The sequence below is a fragment of the Bombus huntii genome, chromosome 12 (assembly GCF_024542735.1).
Source record: "Bombus huntii isolate Logan2020A chromosome 12, iyBomHunt1.1, whole genome shotgun sequence".
NCBI lineage: Eukaryota > Metazoa > Arthropoda > Insecta > Hymenoptera > Apidae > Bombus > Bombus huntii.
Genome location: NC_066249.1, coordinates 3553152 through 3576908, shown reverse-complemented (window position 1 = coordinate 3576908; position 23757 = coordinate 3553152). Strand labels below are relative to the sequence as shown.

At 42.2% G+C, this 23757-nt stretch overlaps 4 protein-coding genes across 6 annotated transcripts in view; 2 read left to right on the top strand and 2 right to left on the bottom strand.

Annotated features, from left to right (window-relative positions):
* The window catches only part of LOC126871882 (unc-112-related protein-like), a 37007-nt gene extending 21718 nt beyond the window's left edge, over positions 1-15289 (top strand). The window contains exons 2-8 of the mRNA XM_050631191.1: positions 10370-10603; positions 11491-11759; positions 12095-12514; positions 13098-13526; positions 13677-13889; positions 13953-14189; positions 14272-15289. Of these exons, the coding sequence (XP_050487148.1) occupies positions 10370-10603; positions 11491-11759; positions 12095-12514; positions 13098-13526; positions 13677-13889; positions 13953-14189; positions 14272-14472 (2003 nt within the window). The 3' untranslated portion in view covers positions 14473-15289. The remainder of the gene's footprint in view (positions 1-10369; positions 10604-11490; positions 11760-12094; positions 12515-13097; positions 13527-13676; positions 13890-13952; positions 14190-14271) is intronic.
* Positions 14901-17431, bottom strand: LOC126871890 (testis-specific serine/threonine-protein kinase 1). 2 transcript variants are annotated; one of them, XM_050631210.1, is made up of 4 exons: positions 16921-17431; positions 16490-16663; positions 15764-16429; positions 14901-15681 (listed from the first exon to the last, which is right to left on the bottom strand). In XM_050631210.1, the coding sequence occupies exons 1-4, from the start codon at positions 17002-17004 to the stop codon at positions 15508-15510; spliced, it is 1098 nt and encodes a 365-aa protein (XP_050487167.1). In that variant the 5' UTR covers positions 17005-17431; the 3' UTR covers positions 14901-15507. The 2 variants fall into 2 exon arrangements, with proteins under 2 accessions (XP_050487167.1, XP_050487166.1); XM_050631209.1 differs by lacking the exon at positions 16490-16663.
* A 139-nt stretch (positions 17432-17570) lies between these two features.
* On the bottom strand, positions 17571-18883 carry LOC126871891 (40S ribosomal protein S25). Its single transcript, XM_050631211.1, has 3 exons — positions 18763-18883; positions 18082-18174; positions 17571-17889 (listed from the first exon to the last, which is right to left on the bottom strand). Exons 1-3 carry the CDS (start codon positions 18763-18765, stop codon positions 17626-17628), a joined length of 360 nt encoding a protein of 119 aa, XP_050487168.1. The 5' UTR covers positions 18766-18883; the 3' UTR covers positions 17571-17625.
* Positions 18884-19027: 144 nt separating this feature from the next.
* On the top strand, positions 19028-23319 carry LOC126871887 (zinc transporter 7). 2 transcript variants are annotated; one of them, XM_050631205.1, is made up of 3 exons: positions 19028-19371; positions 20049-20223; positions 20629-23319. In XM_050631205.1, the coding sequence occupies exons 2-3, from the start codon at positions 20192-20194 to the stop codon at positions 21719-21721; spliced, it is 1125 nt and encodes a 374-aa protein (XP_050487162.1). In that variant the 5' UTR covers positions 19028-19371; positions 20049-20191; the 3' UTR covers positions 21722-23319. The 2 variants fall into 2 exon arrangements, with proteins under 2 accessions (XP_050487162.1, XP_050487163.1); XM_050631206.1 differs by lacking the exon at positions 20049-20223.
* Positions 23320-23757: the final 438 nt, after the last annotated feature.

The following is a 23757-nucleotide window of genomic DNA, read 5'->3' as shown; positions in this document are numbered from 1 at the left end:
AAGATTGAAAAAGTTCATTGACGTTTCTGATCGAGCAGCTGATTTTTATCAACTCCAATGAACATGATCGTAAATCAACGGCCTGATTAAACACGATTGAAAAAGAGAACGATTTAATTTCGTCGATTGAATTCCAACGTCTGTGGCCCGTGTAGATTCTCCGGGCTAAAAAGTGGTTCAATTCGTTAGACACACCCGCATGTATCTGCTCGTGTTCGTGCCAAAGGTCAACGAAATCGATACATCCCAGCAGCGTTATCTGAAGTCACTTTTTCCTACCCTGTACACTGTTTCCACCTTTTTTCTCAGCCACGGATAGTGACCTTCTATGCTCGACGTTTATTGCTCGTTTTATGTATCGCTTCGTTATTTTGCAAGACAAAGGTCAACTACAACTGCACTATCACACTTATTATTGCTAATTCTTCGAACTGCATGCACATCTATCTCTCCTACGAATAAATCAAAATGAAGATCTTAAGATTGTTCGTTCCAAGATGTGTTACTTTTTGTTGCTTATCCTTTGGAATCCGTGGGATCCGTCGGATCGCAAGTCCAGTCGCTCGTCCTGCGGGACCAACGCGGCGTTATCGATCTCCGGATAGATACGAGATATCGAACGAAGGGAGTGCTCTGTCCTGACCCGATTTTATCGTTACAGGCGGACAAAGACAGGGGCCACCCACACTTATGAAATTCCAGCACAATCTTGCCTAGTATCGACGTTTAGCTCGCGGCTACCGTGGAAAATCGCTTGCTGGAGGTTTTTTGCAGCTCGCCTTGGAGCTCGCTCTAAAAGACTTATCAGCTGGTAGAAAAACACCTTTTAAATATGTCAGTGGTCCTGCGTTGACCGTAACGAATAAACGAACATGATATCGGAGAAACTTTTTAATGACAGAAAACGTCGAACATTGACGTTCACAAGATGTTATCTACGCGTTCGCCTTCCAAGCGATTCTAAAGAATCGTTCTTTCGCCTGTCACGTTCGCGTAGAGTCAACAGAGATGCCTGTTTCGTAACGAATCGTAACAGGTCTAGCGCTTCTGGTTATGAAACCACCGTGTATCATCCTCCCACTGTACTTTGTAGAACACGGAAGATTTATTAAACATAGAAAAACGAAGCAAAGTTTTATCAAAGGCAAATAAACGGAGAAAGAAGTGTGACATGCGCGACGAGACGAGACGGAACGGGTCGAAAGCACGACGTTGCGCTTGTAACGGAAACAGTTACGGCCTTGACTCGTTAATTAAATTCAGCATACATATTCATTCATTCGCTCGGAGGAAGTCCATACAGGTAGCGTCATCGTTGTGTTACCAGTTGCTAGTTTCGTTGGACGATCGGGTGGGAGGAGAGAAACGCGTTTGACGCGTGTCGTGCGTCACCAGGCGCTAACATGTTTTCGTATAAGCGACTTATAGTTTTCTGGTCGATGCCGAACGTCCATATAGGACGATTTCGTGCCGTTCTTCTAAAAACGGTGGACAATCCTAGACGCCACCCTTTTATGGCCGGGACAGGCGGTCACGCGTCGCTTGTTTCCCTTCTTATCGGGTCGGTCGCGGCCACGTTTTCCCAGAATAAAATATAAAACGATCGATCAACCACGACGGAAACATTTTTAACCAAGCACCTGTTGCACGCGTCGCGACGACGGATTTATCCATGTGGAAGTTTCTTAGCGACTGAAACTTCCCCGCTCTGCTGCTGAATTCTGTCGTTTAACTTATCAAGAGATTAGAGGATGACGAAGAATCTTCAACGAGGAGAAAACGAAGTGGAACGGATCTTCGTTTATCTGGTAGAAATCTAGGTCTTTTAGCAACACGAATGTTTAAACGCTAAATTCGCTGGTTTCGTTCCGCTAGAACGAAGAGCAGATTCGATGATTCTCTTTCAACGAGGTCACAGATAGACGGCTGATGGCAAAAGTGGATCGAAAAGGGGGACACAAGCGGTCGTTTGATAGACGATACGCATCTACGCGTGTACGCGCGCTGCGTGCGTAATTACGAGACCGCGTACACGCCCCCAGAAACGTCAGATAATGCTTAATCGCGCGAGTTATTTAAAGCTCCGAGCCACACTTGAAATTCGAGGTCTATTTAGGCGCGACGCCGTGCTCCTCTTCCATGGAAGAGATGACTGCCTCTTGAGACACGACGCTACCATCCTCGACACGCCACAGGCCGCATTATGCTGATCGCAACCTTGGTCATAGCGTACCAGTTGCGTGGCTTGAACCTGGTCTAATACTCTTAGTGTTTAGCATCGTGGCGGCAACCAGTTATTCTTAGAAGTGATATTTGCGATCAAATATCGAAGTGAATGGCAGCGCTCGTATTAGATCAACGTTTCCTCTTATGTACTTTCCTAATTTATTACATGGTTGCGCAATAATTACGAGGAATAATCACGTGACTCAATTTTACTGTTTGCTACCGTCCTAATAAGAAAGGTCATCTAACCATACAAACGAATTAACCTCCATTGTTCCCGCGTAAAAAGCACGACATTTATTGCAACTTGTATGTTACCGCTCGGAAGGAGGACTCGTAAACCGCGGTAAAGCAACTGCGCGCATACACGCAGATAACTCTAAGATGGTCTAGCAAGCGTTTCGAACATTCATTTTATTATATCACGAACCTTTTTCTCACGAATCATCCGACTGTATCACTCCCAGTCGCGTGAAATGGTCGACCGATCGTTCGACGACCCCGGCTTGCTCATTGAATATGTAATTTCTAATTATCCGATGATCACGGAAAGAGACGCTTCCTTTGATGGTACTCGTCACGGGAAAAGGATTTGTACGCGCTTGCTTCCATACTCCCACCACCGATACTTCGGCGTCGAGCGTTGGTGTTGCGTTACGGACGCCGATTCTGGATCGACGTGACGAACCATACAAACGGATTAAACTCAGTTAAAGGCGTCGGGTCTGAGTCAGTGCTTATTTTAGAACAATTAAGGGCCGGCGATAGCTCGGCCACGCCGCGAACCAACTCGTGCATTAACCATGACGAAAGGTTTCAGCGTGACAACTGCACTTGGCGGCGTTTGTGGTCCCCACGCGGTTGCATAATTCTCGCGGCAACCGAGTCATTATGTATTTCCAAGAGAATTCGAGCGACTCCCTGGTTCGGGAAAGTCGATTAATGGCGAGCACGAGACACAATCTGAACAACGAGTACTGGATTTAAATAGAACGCAACAGGTACAAGCTGGTCGATTTGCATATCTCTCACCTTCGTGCCGCATTGCGGACACCGTGCAGAGAAATAAATTCACGCCTGGACTGACCTGTATCTAATCTTTTGCCTTTACATGGTTTTTGATCACGATCGATTCGCTCCATTCTCTTTTAGCCTCTTTATGCGATCATTCCGGTTTTGATCTTTATTTCTTGTCCTCGAACATTAAATTTTACCAGACATCCGATATGAAGCATGACTTGTGGCTTGAGATTAATTGTATCAACCGCCAGGGAGTTTCATTTGCCAGCAGATAAAATCGTAGACGAGGGCGGTTCTCGTTAACCAAATCCACAGGGAGACGTCGGTGGCCTCCCCCAAGCGATAGCATTCGGAAGGATCGTTTCGTAGTCCCGTCGCTTTGATTTCACAGTCATCGTTTCGAGATTCGTCGGCAAAAGAAGCGGCGCCACGTTTAATCGACCGAGGAATCAAAGGGGCGTTGGTACCAGACTAGGACTTGGCTCGGCTTGGTCTTGCAGTTTTCTGCGAACTTGTCTTTGTGGTTCGCTCGAGGGTAACTCGACGATGCTCCAGCTCACCAAACAGAACTGCAGGGAGAAGCAGTCGCTAAAAACCGCAAAGGGGTTGCTCGACGAATCTATTCGCACGCGTTGCAGGCACGGATACGTCTCAATTATATGAAAATTCCTCGTGAATGGGCACGATCTCCCCCTGTAGATACGTTTTATACGAATACTTGGTTTTACCTTTATAAACCAGATTGTACAATTTGTGAAACCACATCACGTATATAAAGCTAAATAAATCTGTGACGCGAGTCTTTTCAAATGTCCCACGTGATAGATTGGATCCGCCCCTGAACTCGTACTCCAACGCTCGTCCTTGTTGACAGAGCCGGCACTACGCGTCCTTCTGGTCCTCTCTTTCTCCCCTCTCAATGGCCCACATTTCTTTGCACAATTGCAGAGGCACAGAGGGTGGCTGCGTTGCCCGGGTCCCCTTGGTTTTTCGCGCAGGAACTCGGCGGAAAAAAGGGATGGAGGGTCCTTTCAGCGATGTACCGGGTCGCACAGCATTGTGTCACCATCACCGCTCGGTTCTCGTGCTCCCATTATTATATCATAATATTATATCGTGACTTCCGTCGAGGATCGTTTGTTCCGCGGAAAGGGGTGTTATGTGTAGCCACGTGCACCGCGGGTTTTGTCCCCTTATTAAGCGTTCACCCCGGTGCTGCGCGCGCGCTATGAGCAGCGCTCTGCTCGCGTGTTCTCCTCCCTCGTCTACGTTTACATAGACCGCACGTGCTCCCAGTGCTTTTCAATATTTACATGTATATTAGAGTGGCGAGATAATCCTGTCGCTTAAGGAGCTCTAGTATTTTAAAAGAAAACAATTTCGGTCGTGATAAAGCTACGATCCACGCGCCGCTGAAAGGATTACGCTGGGGAAGCAGAGAGCGAAGATGAGTTCATCCATCGTCGAGGAATTATCGAGGACGCTTAACGAGGTGTACGTTACGGACACGTTGCACGTTACGAACTGTTTGGTCAGCTGTTGACACTGTTCTTTGTGTTCGGGATCAGTGTTGCGAACAGTCGCGGCTTGATATGCAACGAGCGACGATAACAAGCACTCTATACGAGTCATGTACACAGGTATACGCGACGTAGGTACCTATGCAATTCGATGTAATTATCGTTTCGTCACAGGTATTCGCTGCATCGAGTACGTCGAGAGAATCGTAAACTCGGCCTAGTTTTTTCGTTACACTTTTCATTGTCTAACGACCTCCTTTTAATCGTTTGCGAAAAAGCTGACAATGAGAAACTGCCCTTTAAAACTTAAACTCGACGCAATGTTAAACAGGAGGAAAACACGAACAACTTATTGCCAATCCATGTTATGCTAATTTCATAAAGTGCACGACCCATTATTGATTCGATACTAAACGGCGAACAAATATAAAGCAATTAGAGGGGACTAAACGAGACCCGACACGAATTACCATGCTTCTACGCTGGTTGTCCTCGGTGTTTTATTAAATCGAGGGGGACACGGTCACGTATTTTTGAGCAAAAGGATTCCCCGGGGCGCCGCGCCGCTCGTCCGTTTCGGCTACAGACAGCCACGGTGATAAATTTTCAGCTAAGAAGCGGCCTTAATGACAGTGACTCCGTTCGAGTGGCAATTCCGCCGTTCTCCGGCTCTTGGTCCGACGCCGAGGGAAACGTGCAATTGATTCGATCGAAGAACATTCCTCGAAGCAGGTACAAGTGCCGCGTGCAATATCAATGCGATCCCCGCCTAATTATTTAAATTACTCACTGCCTTATAGAATTCTTAATCAATCCATGTCAGACGTGTGCTCTTCCGTGATCGAGCCTCCTTTCGCCTGACGCGGTTTTCTTTGTATTCTAAATTCGGTTTAAGCGAACGTTTATCCACTCGACACGAACATTCGTCGAAATTTTGTTGTATTTTCTGTTGTATTCTCTCGACAATTTTCTCGCCACTGCCAAACGAGCTTGATTCGCAAACGAATAGGAATTTCGTAGATCGTTGGCAAGCCACATTTCAACGGAATCTCCTCGAAACACGCGCGTTTCTCCGGAATTATTCCGCTATGTTGGTTCTCGATTTACACTCGGCTGTATTTACTCGACGCTCCAAACGCGGCTCTACTGAAATAGATTCACTCACGACCGCCACGAGGAATGGTAGAAAAGCAGCCGGATTCTGTTCCCTCGTCGACGACTTCCTTCGCCCGATTACATTTCCACTGTTACCGTAAGCTGTCGATGCTTCTGCTTTAAATAACAGTTTAACTCACCGTTTCTTTCGAGATTCGTACAATTTCAGTTCTACTTAGTTCATAAATTCTTTACGGTTCGATAAAAACAACGTAGGCAGGAAGCAATTAAATACTATGAATTTAGAATTTTTATTCCGTAATCTATGCCGGAAATAATGCAACGGAATTTCTAAACGACTTCCACGATTACCTAGTTGCCAACATCCGTCGCTGCGAGATATTTTCGTGTAAACGAAAACGATTCATCCGAGAAATGGATTCGAACGTATCCTCGTACGATGCGCGTTTCCGGTCACTGGTACGAGCAATAAGGCGACCTGCAAGAGGTCGTTTTTCTCGTTAGTGTGTCACGATGCCACTCCTAGCGGTACACCGCACACACACACACACACACACACACACATCGGTTCTTCGTTGTTATGCAAAGAACATTTTCTTGTCGTTGAATCAGTACGGTTTCTTCTCAACCAGAGATCCACGCTACATCGCTCTTCTTCCTACATCGCGCTCTTACCGGTCTATTGTCATTCACGTGACTCGAAATGACAGAATGTGCAGATATTACAGTTCCACAAGTGATTCGCTTTTTGAGAGAGATCGAGCTCCATTTTCCAACGTGATATTTCGCCAAGTGCATCGGCCGGTCGTTGCACCGTCCGTTGCACTTTTCACGGTTGAACTTCCAGGTGGAGCGTCTCGTCGTCGCTAAATGTCATTCGTAACGCATCCTTGCAAATGCTAGCGTAATATACGGTAACGTTCAATTCCGGGTCGTTGCCTCGGCGGCAAATAATCGACAATATGCTCGCTCCGTTACCTACATGCAGTTCCAGCAATTTTAAGAATTACAGATTAACAGATGTAAAAAAGAAGCTTTCTAAATCTTAAAATATCCGAATCTAAAAACATTGCCAAGTTTTTAATATTTAAGGTGGTAGATATACTAAATTGTTGAACGATGATGTAAAGTAGCGATCATTTGGTCTCATGTACAAGTTCAACGTTTGGATAATGATAAAAATCAATGTTTGTCAGACTGTTTCGTAGTCAGAATTCCTCCTCTATGCTGTATCCAACAAATGACCGATTGGAACGGGAACTTTCAGTATTCGTATTGTACGCTACACGACCAGTGTATGATCGTCTAATTGAATATTTTATATCGTGACAGACGTCAGTTAATATCTTGTAGTTACAGCTCGGCCACGATGGTGCTTCCACTTCGCGGTAGCCGTAATGAAAGACAATGCATACTAAACGCGTCGTAGGTAGCTGTACCGGCGTGTTGTAACATCGCTGCGAGTCACAAACAACTCGACGAGCGGAATGTGGCTCGCAAAGTTGGCGATTTCAAAGTCATTCCCTTCGGCATTCTCCTCGGTCTTTTCTCTTTTAACGCGAGAAACTCGTTTTTTCGGGACGGTATTGCTTCTCGAGCTTCTTTGTTTCGTCGCTTTCCGCGAGCGTTGAAAATCGCGTGGGTGGTGTCGAAGGTCCCGGAGATCTCGATAGGAGAGCAGCGTGGTCTCGCGGCGAGTCCTAAAATTCGCGAAATATTTATAGACCGCAGCTGCACAATCGCGTAGCTTTGTAGTCTCGTGAAGGAGAGCTTCCTCTCTTCGACCCATTTATATTCGTATCTTCGTAGCTGATGCAACGTAACGGTGCGTAAAAACCGCGTAGCACTCCGGGTCAACGCTGGAAAAGATCATCCCATTAACGGTACACCCGCGACGTCCTTTGAATTCGTCGCGTGCCTCGCGACAACTCTCTCGCATAGAAAAGAGATATGTAGTTAGCTCGTGTACTCGACGAGAAACCAGGCAACCTCTATGCACTATGCGAATTACGAAGATGACAAGAAACGAGTACTCGTTTACTTCTTTTCGGGCAACTCCAAGCAAGAACTGTAAATTACCATGTAAATTTATAGCTCGGTTTGATTACGCTACGAAGAACGTCGACTCTTAAAAGCTTCTGCACGAGACACAGACTCGTGACGAGAAAGAGAGCTCTAGGAGCTTGACATCGGTACATTGTTCTCGCTTTTAGCCTGCAGCAGCTGTAGTAAGAGACTCTGTTTCTTTCAGATGCAAAGACACCTTGTTGGACAACATAGAACACGCTTTTAGCGTCCACAAATCTTAAAGAGCGTCGTTTAAAAAAAAAACAATCGAATACTGTTCAAGTCACACACTCAACTCAAAATTCACGAGCCTCTACGGTCCGATTCACACCCTGGAGAAACGATACGCATGTCACGTAGACGGTTCCACTTTCCCCAGCATGTGGTTGGTAATAGTCACTTTAAACGATGTTCAGACGGAGAGTGGTAAGGATTTTGGGGGTCCGAGTCGTTAAATCAGGCAAACATGGAACGGAACAGCTGTGAAAATTTGTTTTTCAGACAGGCATGCATACACGTGTGTCTGTCGCGCATATTTCCCGAAGAGCAGCAGAAACGGACCGGTTTTCTTCGGTTTCAAGAGGCGGCGAGGGATGAAACCCTTGAGCCAGCCGACACCCTTGTCGACGTCTTCCCGTATACAAGGGGTTGTGTCTCGGCTTTGGTACTCTCTCTGTCTCTCTCTTTTCTCTTCTCTTTCTCCGCGATTGTGAGAAGTGGGCCGCTCGTGCGAAAGAATGGACACAAAAGGGACGGGGGTGCGCAGTCCGGGACGAATATCTTCGACTGCGCCTATCCGTGGATGCGAGTACGCGTTTGCAAAGTTGTGTGCTGGATTCTCAAAGCTTCATTGTAACCGCTCCTCGCGAGAGAAACACGAAGAAGGTTGCTTGTGCGAGAGCCGCGACGAGTTCACAAGCGCGCACGACCGGCAATCGAAGGGAAAGAAAAGAAGAGGCCGGCCTACTCGACATGCAAGAGGAAGAAGGGCGTGTGCTCGAATTGAGCCGTAGGTTTCTGGCCGCGTAGAAACAAATGTATGTACGAGGAAACCTTTTGAAGCGAGAAAGACGCTCCAGCCTCCGGGCATCCTTTTATGTCGCACCCCATCGGCCGATTTTATCTCCGCAACAGTTGCTCCGTACACCCGAGGGAGCGTAATTAGTGGATCGCGACGGATACCTTGACTCTCGGCAATTATGGGGGACTTCGACGTTACGGGGAATAATAGCATTTCAATTCACGATGGGTTGTAATAGCGGGACAGCGTTGGCAATACGGTATAGGGTGGAATCGAGCAATTTGTTTCGCTAAACTAGCCCATTCCGATTCAATAGAGCTATCCAAATCACCAATAACGTTCCGCGTGATTATCGTTTAGAGAAAATAGGGAAAGTCACGCGAGGATCGTAGAATATTCCAAGAATTACGACATGGAAATCCGATAACCGGTCTCAGTAATAATTCCATGGGACAATAACGTAAACAGGACGCGCGATAGGACCCAACCACGTGGTCGTTAAGTCCGCTGTGCGTAAATCATCGAGCGTGCACAGGGCCCGGATAGGAAGCGTCGTGAAACTCTGACGCACATGTCCCGGATACGGGGTCTGGGTATGACGTGGAAAGAAAAATACAGAAAGCTGGCGCGCGCTCGCTCGCTCGCTCGTTCGTTCGCTATACCAAAGTATCGTGGCTCTAACGAGGATAGGGGTTTAAGGCTGCGGTCGGAGACTTGGGAAGTCGTACATTCGCGACCGCAAGAGAAATTAAATCTACCAAGTTATTGCGCGGAATGTTCCAAGTCGTCTCGTACGAATGGCGAACGAACGACCGAGAACATCGAGTATTCTCGGACGAAAAAATAGAAGGAACGCGCGAACGGTGTCTCTATGTTACTGTAAAGCAAGAATTTATAAGAATGAAGATTCTAACAGGTTGCTGTAAATTTGTTTCAATTTTTCTTGTTCATTGGATCGGATCTTAAATAGACCCATATCTATGTACGGAGAACTTTTCCGCTGTTCCATTGATCAATGTTCTGATAGATCAATTGAGAGGGGCCCATTATCGTTGCTCCGAATCTCCATCCGGAGAATAATCCCCCCCGATATATCCCACCCCAACAAAACATTAGGGGTGTTTTCTGTTTCCGGAATCGCGAGACGGTCAAAGGGGCCGATGATAAAGGCAATAAACACGCGTGTCTACGACCGCCATCTCGTTGGATCTTCATTGATAAATTGAGGTTGGTTCGTCTCCCTTAAAGAAGCATTAAACAATCGACCCCCTCTGACCATCGGTTAACCGAACATGTCCATCTTCGTAACGCCGTGAAATTAGCCATGACACGTCCAGATAAGAACGAAATAATTCTTCCAACGGCCTTTTCAATTTCCTATTCTGTTTGTTGTATGCAGATATCGCCATGGACTGGTCGGATCACGCGTTATGGTGGCCCGAGAGGAATCACTGGCTCACCAGAACGAGAAGCACTTTGGATCAGTATGGTGTTGCCGCGGATGCGCTTCTCCACTTCACACCGATGCACAAAACTCTGAGAGTACAGTTGCCGGACACGCGTTGCCTCGACTGCAAGGTCGACTTCTCCGTAAAGACGTTCAACGCCGTGATTAATCTGTGCAAGGAACTTGGTGAGTCTTTCCTCTAGGAATTCCTCAGAAATAACCGGCACCGTGGTCCTATAAGAAGATACGATTTAAAAATTCAAGGTTTTATTTTTTTAAGATTTGAAACGACGACTTAAGTGTTTCGGAGTCGGTGGTTAATTGGCAGCGAGACGTGTAAATCGGTTTGAAATTTGAAACTTTGATGGTGTTAAACGGTCGCTAAGGTCGGCCGTTTTAAAATGGAATTTCAGCATAGGCGGCCAGTTCGCACGACACCTAGCCGTGATGGTGCTAATTGGTCCTGATAATAAAATAAAATTGTTAAATTCCCAGTCACGCGAAGGTCGCGCCAGCCTTCGTGTCCGAGGCTGAGCATGGTTGTTCTAACGAGCAGTTTTTTTAATCAAGGAAGTGGTTCGCCGCGATAATGAAGGCATTGTATCGCGCCGCCTTGCCTTACAGTTGCAAGAAGAATTCTGCCGAGAAAATATTCTTCTGTAGGGCGGCACGGTAATTAATCGAGACGGTTTCACAGTGTAACAAGCTCTCGCACCACGGGAAAACGACGCTCGATAGAAATTGCCAACTCGTGAAATTATTTATCCGCGTCACCGCGATGGTTATTACGTCTCGTTTCTTGTTTTTTGTCCACATAGTAGCGGACAGATGACCTCGCCGATAGCCTCGTGTCATACTCATAAATAGATATGGTAACGCGTGAGCTCTTACGTACTGTCGTTATTTTCTCGTAATAGAACAAATTACATATGGTAAAAAGCATATGCAAACCGTGTATCATTGCAAAATAAGAAATATATGGAGATTAAGACACCACCGGTTGTAGTTACATCTTCGAAAGATTTCGACAACGCGATGTTTTTAAAATAAATGTTTCCTATTGCAACGTTTAGGTATCAGACATCCAGAAGAATTATCATTTTGCAAACCGCTTGAGTCGAATCACTTGAAATATAATTTGAAAGATCTTCCGGCGAAGAAGAAAATCGAGAATCAAAAGAACGGCCATTGGAACGTCCCCGCGGACACGAACACGTTCATTCCAGTGAGTCAGAGTCCCAGAGGATCGACGGGCAGTCTGGACCAGAGCAGCCCTTTCATGTGCGCGCCGGTCACACCCAACAACAGAAATCACAGCACGCCGATCAGCTCGCCCGTCTCGGTAAGTACGAATCTCTATACCGAACCACTAGTTGTGTGTATCGTGGATCTGGTCGATCGATAGGATCGGGAATATCAGAGAGAGCCAGACCGGACCTGTTATGGTAATAAATAATCCCCGATCGACCTGATTGCCACGGCTATGATTTATCGATATTGGCCTATCATTACCGCTTACGAAGTCGTTCATCTCAGAAAACTAATTTGCTTCTCGCGAGCGGCCCGTTTTTCCGGCCGGCGGTAGTCATTAGATGTATTTATTGCCCGGCTGCGAGCACGATCTCGCCTGTGCTAACGTACACTCACGTTTCGCTCTTTTGCCTGCGTTTCTTCCAGCAAACCGGTACCTGGAAGAGGAACAACAACTCGTCGGGTTTTGGTAGCACCGGATCGTTCAACGCCAACAATAGCACTATGAGCCTTGAGGTATTGAACGGTGGGCTGTCCGAGTCTCTAGCCCAGAGTCCGACCACCATCTCACCGGAGGTACGGGCAAAATTGATCAGGCCGAAGAACCTCGTGGAACGCGCCAGGATGAACGTGGCCTGGCTCGATTCGTCCTTGTCGATCATGGAACAGGGAATACGCGAATTCGACACCCTGAGGCTGAAATTCAAGTTCTACTCCTTCTACGATCTGAACCCGAAGACGGACGCTGTCAGGATCAACATGATTTACGAGCAGGCCAAATGGCAGCTGCTCGCCGAAGAAATAGACTGCACCGAGGAGGAAATGCTCATGTTCGCTGCGCTGCAGGTATTTTTCTTACCGTTTTGGGTCTAACGACGACGACCGAGCCTTTTACTCTTTTCCGTTTGCGAGAATTTGCGCTGTAGCACCGCGACGACCAGCCGCTGCGCAATTGTTTACGCGGCTAACGTTTTCACGATCCAAACATCCGGCGCTCGCCGACCGGATCGATCTATATATATCTACGTCCAGAGACGGTCTTGGCGAGCGGCAGACTGAAATAGCTGACGATGACACGAGACATCGCAGCGGAGGATTCGTTTCTAAAATTGTGGAAAGATCGGCATATCGGGACATCTGAAAATAGGAACGCAGAAAGTAAGAAAAGTTTACTCGACGATCGTACGGAACGTTTGCCCAGTTAAAGACACTCGTCCGCCTTTACGATAAATCGCCTCCGCTCGGTTCTATCTTCCCATGCAAATCTCGTTTTCTTAAATCGATTAACAAATCGAGAAAACGTTGGCATCATCGATCCGATACACGCCTACCGGTTTCTCTGTCGTGGTTATCGGATTAAGAAAGAGGAAACTCCTATCTAAGGTAGAAACGCGGTGGACATTGGACACATTTGTATTCTGTGACGCAGGTGCAAGTGAATCTTCAGGCGAGCGTACCGCAGCCGAGTTACGACAGCAATGGCGCCTCCTCTCCGGTCGAGGACGACATTGATGCTGCCTTGACGGACCTTCAAGTCACTTTAGAGGGCAGTAATATTAGTAATGGCCCCAGCGACATCACCCAGGTGCCCGAGTTGTGCGACTACCTTCGCTTTTTGAAGCCGAAGCGTTTCACCTTGAAGGCATTTAAGCGCTACTGGGTCACGTGCAGGGACCTTCAGCTGAGGCTATACAAGAGTCGGGAGGAGACGAATAGCACCGAGTCGCCTGCCCACGTGATCAATTTGCGTGGATGCGAGGTCACGCCCGATGTCCATCTCTCGCAAGGTCGTTACGGGATCAGGTTGGAGGTGCCCAGTGCCGAGGGCATGACCGAGATGTGGATCAGATGCGACAATGTGAGTACCACCCAGCCTCCGCCCTCGTCCACGCCGACGTTCGCATTTGAAATTTAATTAATCTGCAATTAGCAACCGTTAGATCAAGTGACTTTAGCGGCTTTACCGTCTCTGCGTGGGAATTACCGAGTTCTCTGTTGCTCGTTGCAGGAACAACAATATGCGAAATGGATGGCGGCGTGCAGATTAGCGGCGAAGGGGCGTTCTCTCGCAGACGCCTCTTACGAAAGCGAGGTAAACAGTATCACGGCTTTCTTGCAATTGCAAAGGCCCGCCCCTGCACCTGCGATCAATCCCAGCGCTCTTGATATTGTGCCCGAAGATTACGTCGCGCCTAGATTCGCAAAGAAGTTCAAAGGAAAGGTAAGTTACTTGTTTCTGTAATTGTTCTCTTCGGGAATTGATTTCTTTTTTCTATATTCGTAGCTGGTTCAGAGGATTTTGGAGGCACACGCTAACGTGAAAGATCTGCCTCTAATCGAGGCCAAACTGAACTACATTAAAGCGTGGCAATCTCTTCCCGAGTATGGGATCTCTCTGTTTGTGGTTAGATTCGCTGGAAAGAGTAAAGACGAACTGTTGGGGATCGCTAATAATAGGCTGATGCGGATGGAGCTGCACAGTGGCGATCACTTGAAAACTTGGAGATACAATACGATGAAGGTGAGCGGATTTATCTGTATATAACTGTTAAGGACCTGGTATATGTAAAGGACTTTGTACTATCGGCATCTTATTTACACAGGCATGGAACGTAAACTGGGAAGTAAAACATATGATGGTTCAATTCGAGGAAGAGAATATTATCTTTGAGTGCCAGTCTGCAGACTGTAAAGTCGTTCACGAATTCATTGGAGGATATATATTCTTGTCGATGCGATCGAAAGAGGCGAATCAAACGTTGAACGAAGAGATGTTCCACAAACTGACCGGTGGATGGGTTTAGATACCAGAGGAGAAATATTTCATTCGATAAATCTGCGACACTTATCGAAGTGTTAAATTGTTTGTTATTCGTGAGAATGGAAACTCTGATCTGAGAAACAACGCCATACGTTGGCTGACATTTGTAAAAAATACTTAAATCTATATCTAGACGTTTTATTATAGTATTTGTAAATAGAGAAATTGTATCGTCTGTATACAACTGTTGCTCTCGTGATGAGTGCATCTTTTATTTCACATAGGAAATGACTTGTTCTTGGCGAATTAATTATTCGCTCGAAGTACGAAATAAAAAGGGCGATTCATTGCAACCTCGAGATAAAAAATCGTTTGTAAAGCAACACGCGCATAATAGCGAGTTATTTTATATTTTACAAATGAAACACGCACAAAATCGACCAGAGTAAACCACGCCTTCTGTACACGCGATGCTGATAATCCAGGCCACGAACGGATTAATATTTTTACAAGGATAAGCATGTTATATTTGAGTTGCCCTCTAGACTCAACCTCACTAGATAATATCCTTTATGATTTTTTCGATCGCCCAGATCAATCTCTCTCAGGCAAAATATACGTGTACGTGTAGTTTTAACATGAGAGGGTGCTATGCCGGGCGAGATTGACACAGAAGCGAGGATATATTAAATCGTGTAAATTATTTGTTGTTTTAGTGTAAACTATATATATTAAATATATTTACTTGTACCGTTACTTATTACTTACTTATATTATGTCACGTTACCGAACGTGTAATCAAAAATTATAGTTTTGTATATTAATAGATGCTAGTTGTACAATAAACTTAATTATTATCATCCTCTTAGATTTATTCCCGATTTATATAGATCGTTATTCATGATATTATGCACTATTAAAACTGTGATATTCTTTATTAAAAGTATGCGTTATTAAAAACCATGTATATATCAACAATAATCAGCAATGTAAAAAAAATGTATTATAAACATTCGTGTGTTCGTCGACGTTCGACGCACGAACGACGCTGGTTCATCCTTGTCGGTCCTATATTTCTTCATTCAATGGCAGACAACTGTGTATCTTTTCCCGCATTGTCCGTAGCCTTTACGATGGTACCATGATTTTGATTCTCAGCATTCTTGAATGACGGTAATCCTCTTAGTACTACGGGTACGTTGCAACCCCCTGCAGCCCCTGCTCCAACTAAATTTCCTCCGCCTCCACAAGTCTGGTACAATGTAAATTATAAAAAATGTGGACGCATAATGTGCTGGAAATTTTATATTTGTTTCTTATTTAAGATGAATCACCTGCGCGTGAATAGGCGGTGCTGAATGTACTAATCGACCAGTAAGAGATCCAGGTTTCTCTTTCTTCGTGCGTACCCATTCATGGCCTAGAACTCTTTCTAGCGTTAACCTCAAAGTAATGTCCGGTTCCAGAATATGTTTCACGATACTCTTTGCCAGTGCAGATACCGTTTCCCGTACTCGGGATCGAAACATCCAGTTCCTCGACATCTGATCCTTCAATAGTTTCTTTAGGTTCGAATCGTCGAAGGGCATGGAGGCGTTTAGCATGATAAATAGGATTATCCCAAGGGACCAGACGTCGGCCAGTTTTGGGTTGTAGGGGGTACCGGAAACAACTTCCGGTGCAGCGTATGCCGCAGAGCCACAATAAGTCTCGCTGAGAACGCGTCTACCTTCGTGATCAACGCAGAATCTCGCAAAACCAAAGTCTGCAAGCTTGACATTGAACTTCCTGGATAACAGAATGTTCTCACATTTAAGGTCACGGTGGGCGATATTCTTCCCGTGGAGGTAGTGCAGACCGGAAGCCATTTGTCTGAACCAAAGCTTCGATTGTTGTTCCGGTACAACACCATTTCTTTTTACAAAATCCAGGAGGTCGCCATTGTCTGCATAGCGCATGAATATGAACACTCTTGGACCACGCTGCAATATACTATGCACCTGTAATTTTTTTTATCGATCGTTAAATAACGTATTGTTCCGTTAGCATTCTGGTCTTACTTGAATTATATGAGGATTTTCAATCTTTGTAAGGATTTCGAGTTCACGAGGAAAGAACTTGTTGAGGAAATCGAGCGGTGCTTTTTCTTTGTCGAATATCTTACAAGCTAATCGCAATTTCTTCGAGCTCGTTCCGTCCACATATTCCGCCAGGTGTACGGTCGCATACGAGCCCTAACATTTACAAAATTCCAGTTTGCCTCCGGGAATAATTATACGATAATATAAAAAGAATTCGGGTTACAAAAAATAAAAAGTATAAAGAATATATGCTCGTCCTACGAAAGAGATGAGAACGCGGGAACGTTTGAAGGAACGTACAGAGTTTAAAAAGAAACAGACGACACAATATTGCAGAGCAAAAAGCAGGTAGAGGGGAACTGGAAGAGGTTAACGAACAGGTGGGGAATAGAGGGTTAGGGATAAATAACCTGTCCGATTTTTTTGCCAATAAGATAGCCCCGCTGCTCAAGAGCGTTCACCTCCGAATTTCGGGGGCTGAGTTGCGTGGCCATGCCAGTGGATCTTCATTGGACTTCGGATCCTGATAACAGATAACTGGTTCTTCTTCTTCGTTACACACCTCTCGTCTCCTTTCGTTTCTTCGTACAGATAACTTACTTCCTTTTTATTCTGTATCGTGACAAGTTTCTCCAACTTCCCCCTTCGGGGCGCCTACCCGTATCTTCTTTGAACGTGATTCAATCAATTTTGTCGCCAGAGATGTAGCACTTCACGCTCCGCAAGGAGCCGGAGCACGCCTCGCTGATTATCACGTCGATGAACCCGAGTCGGGGAACCGTTCTGTCATTTCAAATGGCTGTGTACACTAGAATTTTGAGCGTCGACACCAGCTTGTACCTGGTACGGAACGGGGCAGAGGAAAAGATCCGTGTCTCATTCGAATACAGCCATAATATTCAAAAACAACAAACGATCGATTCTCGAGAATGATTTCGCCATGCCTAGATTCGCTTTAAAAGTATGTTCAAGTCGCTTCTTATACACGTGGTATATTTTATAAATATATTTTTTGCTCCTAACTTCGTTATATACATGTTAGATGTGAAATAAATCAATATTTGGGTTTATTAAGAATTTTTATTAAACGTTATTATACATTGCGTAAAAACGAATTACGCAGCCGGATCATCACCTTTAGTGGTACGTGTGTAAATAAGTTGTGCATGATGCTGTACAACTTGCTTAATAAGTCCTTTTTGTTGCAATTCAATCAGTGCTCTCCTAGCAAGTGAACCACGAATTTTTAACCTTTCACTAACAATGGAGGGTGTGATCAATTTGTATTGTGGCACTTCCTTGAGTAGTTTTTCATATGTGCCTTTGTCGAACAACACCTGATTGTTTAACTTATCACGTACTTTTCCTTTGGACCACTTCTATAATAGATAAAATTAAGAAAAGATTTAGGTATCTATCTAGATTTATTCTTTTAAACATATTTTTTTATAAAATAGTATCAGTCTCATTAAATCAGCTTTTTACTTCCACTGTTCGTCAAGATTATAAGTTTACATCATTTAACATATTTTACAAATTAATCCATGACTTAAAACAACTATCATACAAACCTTCTTCTTGGCTTTGCCACCAGATCCACCTTCTTTTTTCTTTTGTGTTTTTTGTGGCTGCTTTGAAGACCCCTTAGTATCCTTTTTCGGAGGCTAAAATACGAAACAAAATTAGATCAAATGTTCAACAAGATATAAGTATTAAGAAACGATGTTGGTTATTAATCAGGCTCATTAAATCAGCATTATACTATCACAGAAGCAATCAAGAATGAGTTTTTTCATCATAATGATTTATTAAAGCAATTATTAACTCTAAATATAGAATAAATAATGTACTTTATAATACTGTTTTTTCTTTCAATAATATTTCAAAGTGTCAACAAAACATAGGGTCAAGAGAAGAGGTTAGAACTGCCATGTTTATGAAATCAAAATAAGTTCCCATTTTGTATAATGGACATAAATTAATTTCGATCCTTTGAAACTAATTAAACAATATTCTAAGTAAACAAAATCGTCTTAGAATGAAATATCCTATTTGCACTGTATACACCATGTGGATGAAATCGCTCAGAAAGGTTATCCGTGTATTCATACATTATACATACAAAACTTTCCAATTAATTTTCAAAATGATAACACTGCACTACACAGAAATGGGATCTTTAAAACATAGATGAAATTAATTTATGTAAGTACTATTAAAATAGAAATAAGATCTTTCTCATAAATACTCACCATGATGGCCGTCGATTCAGAAAGAAAAGGGAAGTGAATATATCGCCATCTTGAATGCGTATCTCATTTAGTGCCCTCTACTTTACTGCATTAGTCAATGTTACTTCAAAAATATTAGAAAATTTAAAAAGTAACTGAGTTATGGGTAGATAAATTAATCATTTTATTGAAATTAATTTTTTCATTGTAAAATTGTTAAGATAAATTCATGAGATATATCATACGTATTATAAGTGACATTGAATTTATGTCAAATCTATTCTGTATTTATTCAATGATTCTAACCACTACCATAGAGAATCAATAACTTCGCGTGTGGTATGAAAATGGTAAGAGTGTCAGATAATTCCCAAAACACGAAAAAGAAGTGAATGTCAGGTCTACTCTGTCCTTAGTCAATGCTATCGCTGTCAGTCACTGTCGTCGTCACTGACCACGACCACTGAGGAGTGGCTGTAACGTGTGAAGTATGGCGCCACGCCGTGTGTTTTTAAGTCCCGGTTTTTCATATCTTTGACCCGCTGACAAAATGTATTCGCGCTAAGAATACTTTTTGGTGTCATTTAATTAACAACGAACGTCCATTTGTATTTAGTTTTATACAAGAAGGTATTTTTATCTTCTCTTAACGTTACCTTATGTGGGGTTAAGATACCTTTCACTGTTCGAAACTTAGTGTCAATCGTGTTTTTATTCTGTATGTGTTACGTTACGTACATGTCACGTACATCTTTATTATATTACTGTATATGTTAACGTTAAATAAATACAATAGAACTCCATTTGTCTAAGTGAAATTTTAGTTAATGACTGATTAACTGAACTTTTGTTGGTTGAATTTATTTATTTGACTTTGCACACCAATTATATGAAGGGAGAAGAGTACTGGGTTTAATTGTTGAGTTGCTATTCTATGAACTATAGTCGTATAAATTGTTTATCCCCTGACAACTTTTATACAGGTGAATGGAGTTTTATTGTACTCGGATGGAACAGCTAAAATGTTGACAACGTGGCAATTCATCGTAAACAATATGTTTCATTTAGGAAGATAATTTCTGACATCGTTAATATATGTGACGAATAGTTAAGTGAGAGTATCGTTATTCAGCTGTATGTTGGTCCGTGCATTGTCGACATATTTTTAATTTTATCGTGTGAATATTTTTGTTGAAGTGCAAGATTTGATTGTATTTCGGTTTATAGAACATGAAATTATTGACTTTCTTTGTATATTATGGTAGTTTTCGACGCCTAGAATTAAAAGATGCTAGTTTTAATTTCAGGAATCTAGCGGTCCCAAAGTTACATGTACGTAAAGTTGAGCGTTTTAACATATTTTAAGTACAAGTTACTTTGACGCCATATTTACTTCTATCCATGATCCGTCCAATCATTGGAGTCGCTGGCTGTATACAAATGCACGTGGATGACAGCCATTTTGCCGCGGGATTTTGAATCGTGAGTCTTGAATGAGGTTTCAATAATACAATAATAATATTCGGCGAAGTTCAGTTTATCGTTCATCTGTGCGGGCCAATCAAATGATGGATAAAATGTTGACATAATAACCTGTAAAATATGCTAAAAATGTTCAGTTTTATATATACATAAATATTGTACTACTGGATTTCTAAAGTTAAGACCTGCATTTTTGAATTCTATGTGTGACTATCAGATGTCAAAAAGAAAGTCAATAATTTTATGGTTACCTAAAACCAAAGTTAAGCTTAGGATTTTTTGTTTAAATGTTTCTGTTAAGATATAAATACAATTAATTAGGAAAAGGTTCATTTGAAAAGACTTTTTTTCAAAAGTATAGTACAAAAGTTCATTTTATTAAAAAATGACTTTTTCTATTTTTAGGATAAGCTTCATTACTGCAAACAAACTTGTACCAGAGAAAATGCTTCCACTTTCGCATAAAGATTCAAAGAATCTTGGCAGCAGGATAAAGGAGAAGCTGTTGGGATGGAAACGTTTAATATTCTCTGATAAAAATACCAGGAATTTATTTTTATTTCTTTTATTGAATTTATCCTTTGCCTGTGTTGAATTAATGTATGGAATATGGACAAACAGTTTGGGTTTAATATCAGACAGTTTCCACATGTTCTTTGATTGTACTGGTTTATTATTTGGCTTGGCTGCATCAGTTATTACAAAGTGGAGAGCAAACGAACGATACTCCTATGGCTATGTTAGAGCAGAAGTTCTGGGAGGATTTGTTAATGCTCTGCTTCTGTTCTTTATTGCTCTCTTCATTATGTCAGAAGCTGTGGAAAGAGCCATTGAGCCTCCAGAGATAAAACACGAAAGACTTCTGGTTGTGTCCATTATGGGATTAATAGTTAATTTAGTAGGAATGTATGTATTCCGTCATGGCCATGGACACAGCCATGGAATGGGACATGGTCACTCTCATTCTCATGGAAGTCATGCACATTCTCACTTGAATCATAGCCACAGTCACGATCATCATGATATTGAAATCGATCCATCGTTCAGTGGTACAAACTCTCAAATCATGAAAGGAGTTTTTCTGCATATCTTAGCAGATACTCTTGGATCTGTGGGTGTAATTATATCAGCAGTGCTGATGCGCTTGTTTGGCTGGTTTATAGCTGATCCAATTTGTTCTATGCTGATCTCAGTATTGATAGTTTTAAGTGTGCTTTCCCTGATGAAAGACTCGTGGGAAATACTGATGCAAAGGCAACCAGCTGCATTGGACCACATTTTACCACAGTGTTATAACAAGGTGACTCAATTAGCTGGGGTATATAGTGTGCAAGATCCACATTTCTGGACACTGTGCTCAGATGTGTACGTTGGGTGCTTGAAATTGGAAGTTGCCAGAACAGTAGAGCCTAAATACGTTGTAGCACACACACAAATGATTTTCCAAGCAGCTGGAGTAAGGCATCTAACTGTTCAGTTAGATTATGCACCTATGTGATCTATGAAAAGCATGCATGTCATAAAGTGTTCTTACAAGTGCTCCAAGACTGTATCTATTTGTGGAGTTTGTCAAAAGCAAGCAAGAAACATTGCACTCATGCAAAATATCCTTGCCATTTTAAAATTATGCAGATATCTTGTTCTAAGCAACAGTGAATATCATCTTGGGTTACAAATTATTTAAAAAATTTGTCGAAGTTAAAAGAAAAGAAAAAGAAAGAATAATAAAAATTCGCGACTCAGGATATCGATATTACTCTTAAGGATACGCCAATTTTGTAAAATTAGTGCATTTGATTACTTGCATCCATCACGAACAAAAATCATTGATTTCATTTCTTTATAATTCTGTTGTAAATATAGATATTCGTACTTTTCCATCAAATTGCAACTTATCTCTGTTTACAAGAACTTTAATTCTGTACTATCTATCGACAAAAAATCGCACGTCATGTTTTGTATTATCTACCGAAGTTTTTATATTAGAATGCATTTAAATGCATTTTCGAAGATCAAAGCTGCATTAAATTACATCTTTTTATCTTTGCAGGGCTAATTTAAGCCATAGCTATAAAAATGTTTCTACGTCGTCTTTGCATTGATTTGTATACAATTACTATTCACGGTAAAGTTTAAACATCATGGTCAATTGTGCGCAAAATGAAGGACAAAGAAAAGATCATATTCGCACATAATTACGGTGGCCATAACCATATACAGACAGCTACAGACAGCTAGTCACTACTATACAGAAAGTGTGAAATATACCTTATATAAATATAACTTTACAAAGTGTAATATAAATCGATATTCTTATGTCTAAACGAAGTTGTGTTTTCCTTATAATTTATCATATTTTCGACATATTATCCGCGTTAAGTAGATTCATCCCATTTGTATTAAATATTTACGAATGGTTAACGCGCATAGTCAGTATATTTATATTGATGAAACATCATTTCTATAAATATCCGATAGACAAATTGCGAATAATATCAAAATACCTATAGCAATAGGAAGATTCTTAAACGTTGCAAATGAAATTTTCTTCGTACATTTCATTTAATCGCACATAATTGTAACGAAATGAAGCATCTTCATTTAGAAAGTTTCATATACCATATTTCGCATTCACGGAAAGCGTTACCCATTTATTTTCATTCATGTTGTAATACATCTTTGGAAAAGTGATTATCAAATTAGAATTAACGACAGATTTGTAAGCATAAATTTTAAACATGACCAGGACATTCCATTATAGTCAAGGTATATTATTTGTATACTTGAGATTGTGATGATGTAAGCCAAAATATAGATATTGATAAAATGGAATGGAACCTCATAGAAATTAATAAAAATACTTAGTAAGAACGTAGAGAGGAATTTTTCTATCAAGTTTCTGTATCATCTTATACTGAGACGAACGCATTATTTGCAGCGCTATTCGATGAAACTACCACGACGAGCTATGTAATTTCTGAAATGAAAGCCAACGTTGTTACATTTTATTAACACAATTGTATAAACGAAAAATTTTGAAGAGAATATCTTCGACATGAGCAAAGTGTAAATAATAAAGAAAAATACTTATAATAATCTTTGATCTGTCTCATTTACGGTCCTTTTACTAGTAGAATCTTTTTGTAGAAAATAGAGAGTGTTTTAATTTAACATAATTGAGGCCATTAGAAATACCCATCAACAAGAGATATGCTGATTTCTATATAGGGAATAACATTTCTAGGAAATTTTCAAACACATATTACATTTATTTGAAGGATATGTATACACATATAAATACATAAATATTTATAATAAAATCGCTGAAGCTGATTCCACACGATAAAACGATCTTGAATGCATTGGACAACGTGCGCGCGTATGGTGTCAGCTTCAGTCTTCCGCCGTTTGAATTAGTTTATTCCTTAAAACGGTCTCGCAAAATTTAACAGATCGTACCTTCGATAAGGATGCTTTCGTGTCTCGTGCGGTGTTTTATGTACATAGCAAACTATCAAAAATGAAAAACTGTAT

Bases quoted from the DNA above. Each gene is read 5' to 3' on its own strand.
- LOC126871890 (XM_050631210.1), bottom strand. From the start codon at position 17,004: ATGGCCACGCAACTCAGCCCCCGAAATTCGGAGGTGAACGCTCTTGAG. The intron at 16,664-16,920 runs GTTATTTATCCC...TGTAAATGTTAG, and splicing joins TTGGCAAAAAAATCGGACAG to GGCTCGTATGCGACCGTACA. The intron at 15,682-15,763 runs GTGATTCATCTT...ACATTGTACCAG, and splicing joins CACCGCCTATTCACGCGCAG to ACTTGTGGAGGCGGAGGAAA.
- LOC126871891 (XM_050631211.1), bottom strand. The intron at 17,890-18,081 runs GTTTGTATGATA...TATCTATTATAG, and splicing joins GTGGCAAAGCCAAGAAGAAG to AAGTGGTCCAAAGGAAAAGT.
- LOC126871887 (XM_050631205.1), top strand. From the start codon at position 20,192: ATGACAGCCATTTTGCCGCGGGATTTTGAATC. The intron at 20,224-20,628 runs GTGAGTCTTGAA...TTCTATTTTTAG, and splicing joins TTGCCGCGGGATTTTGAATC to GATAAGCTTCATTACTGCAA.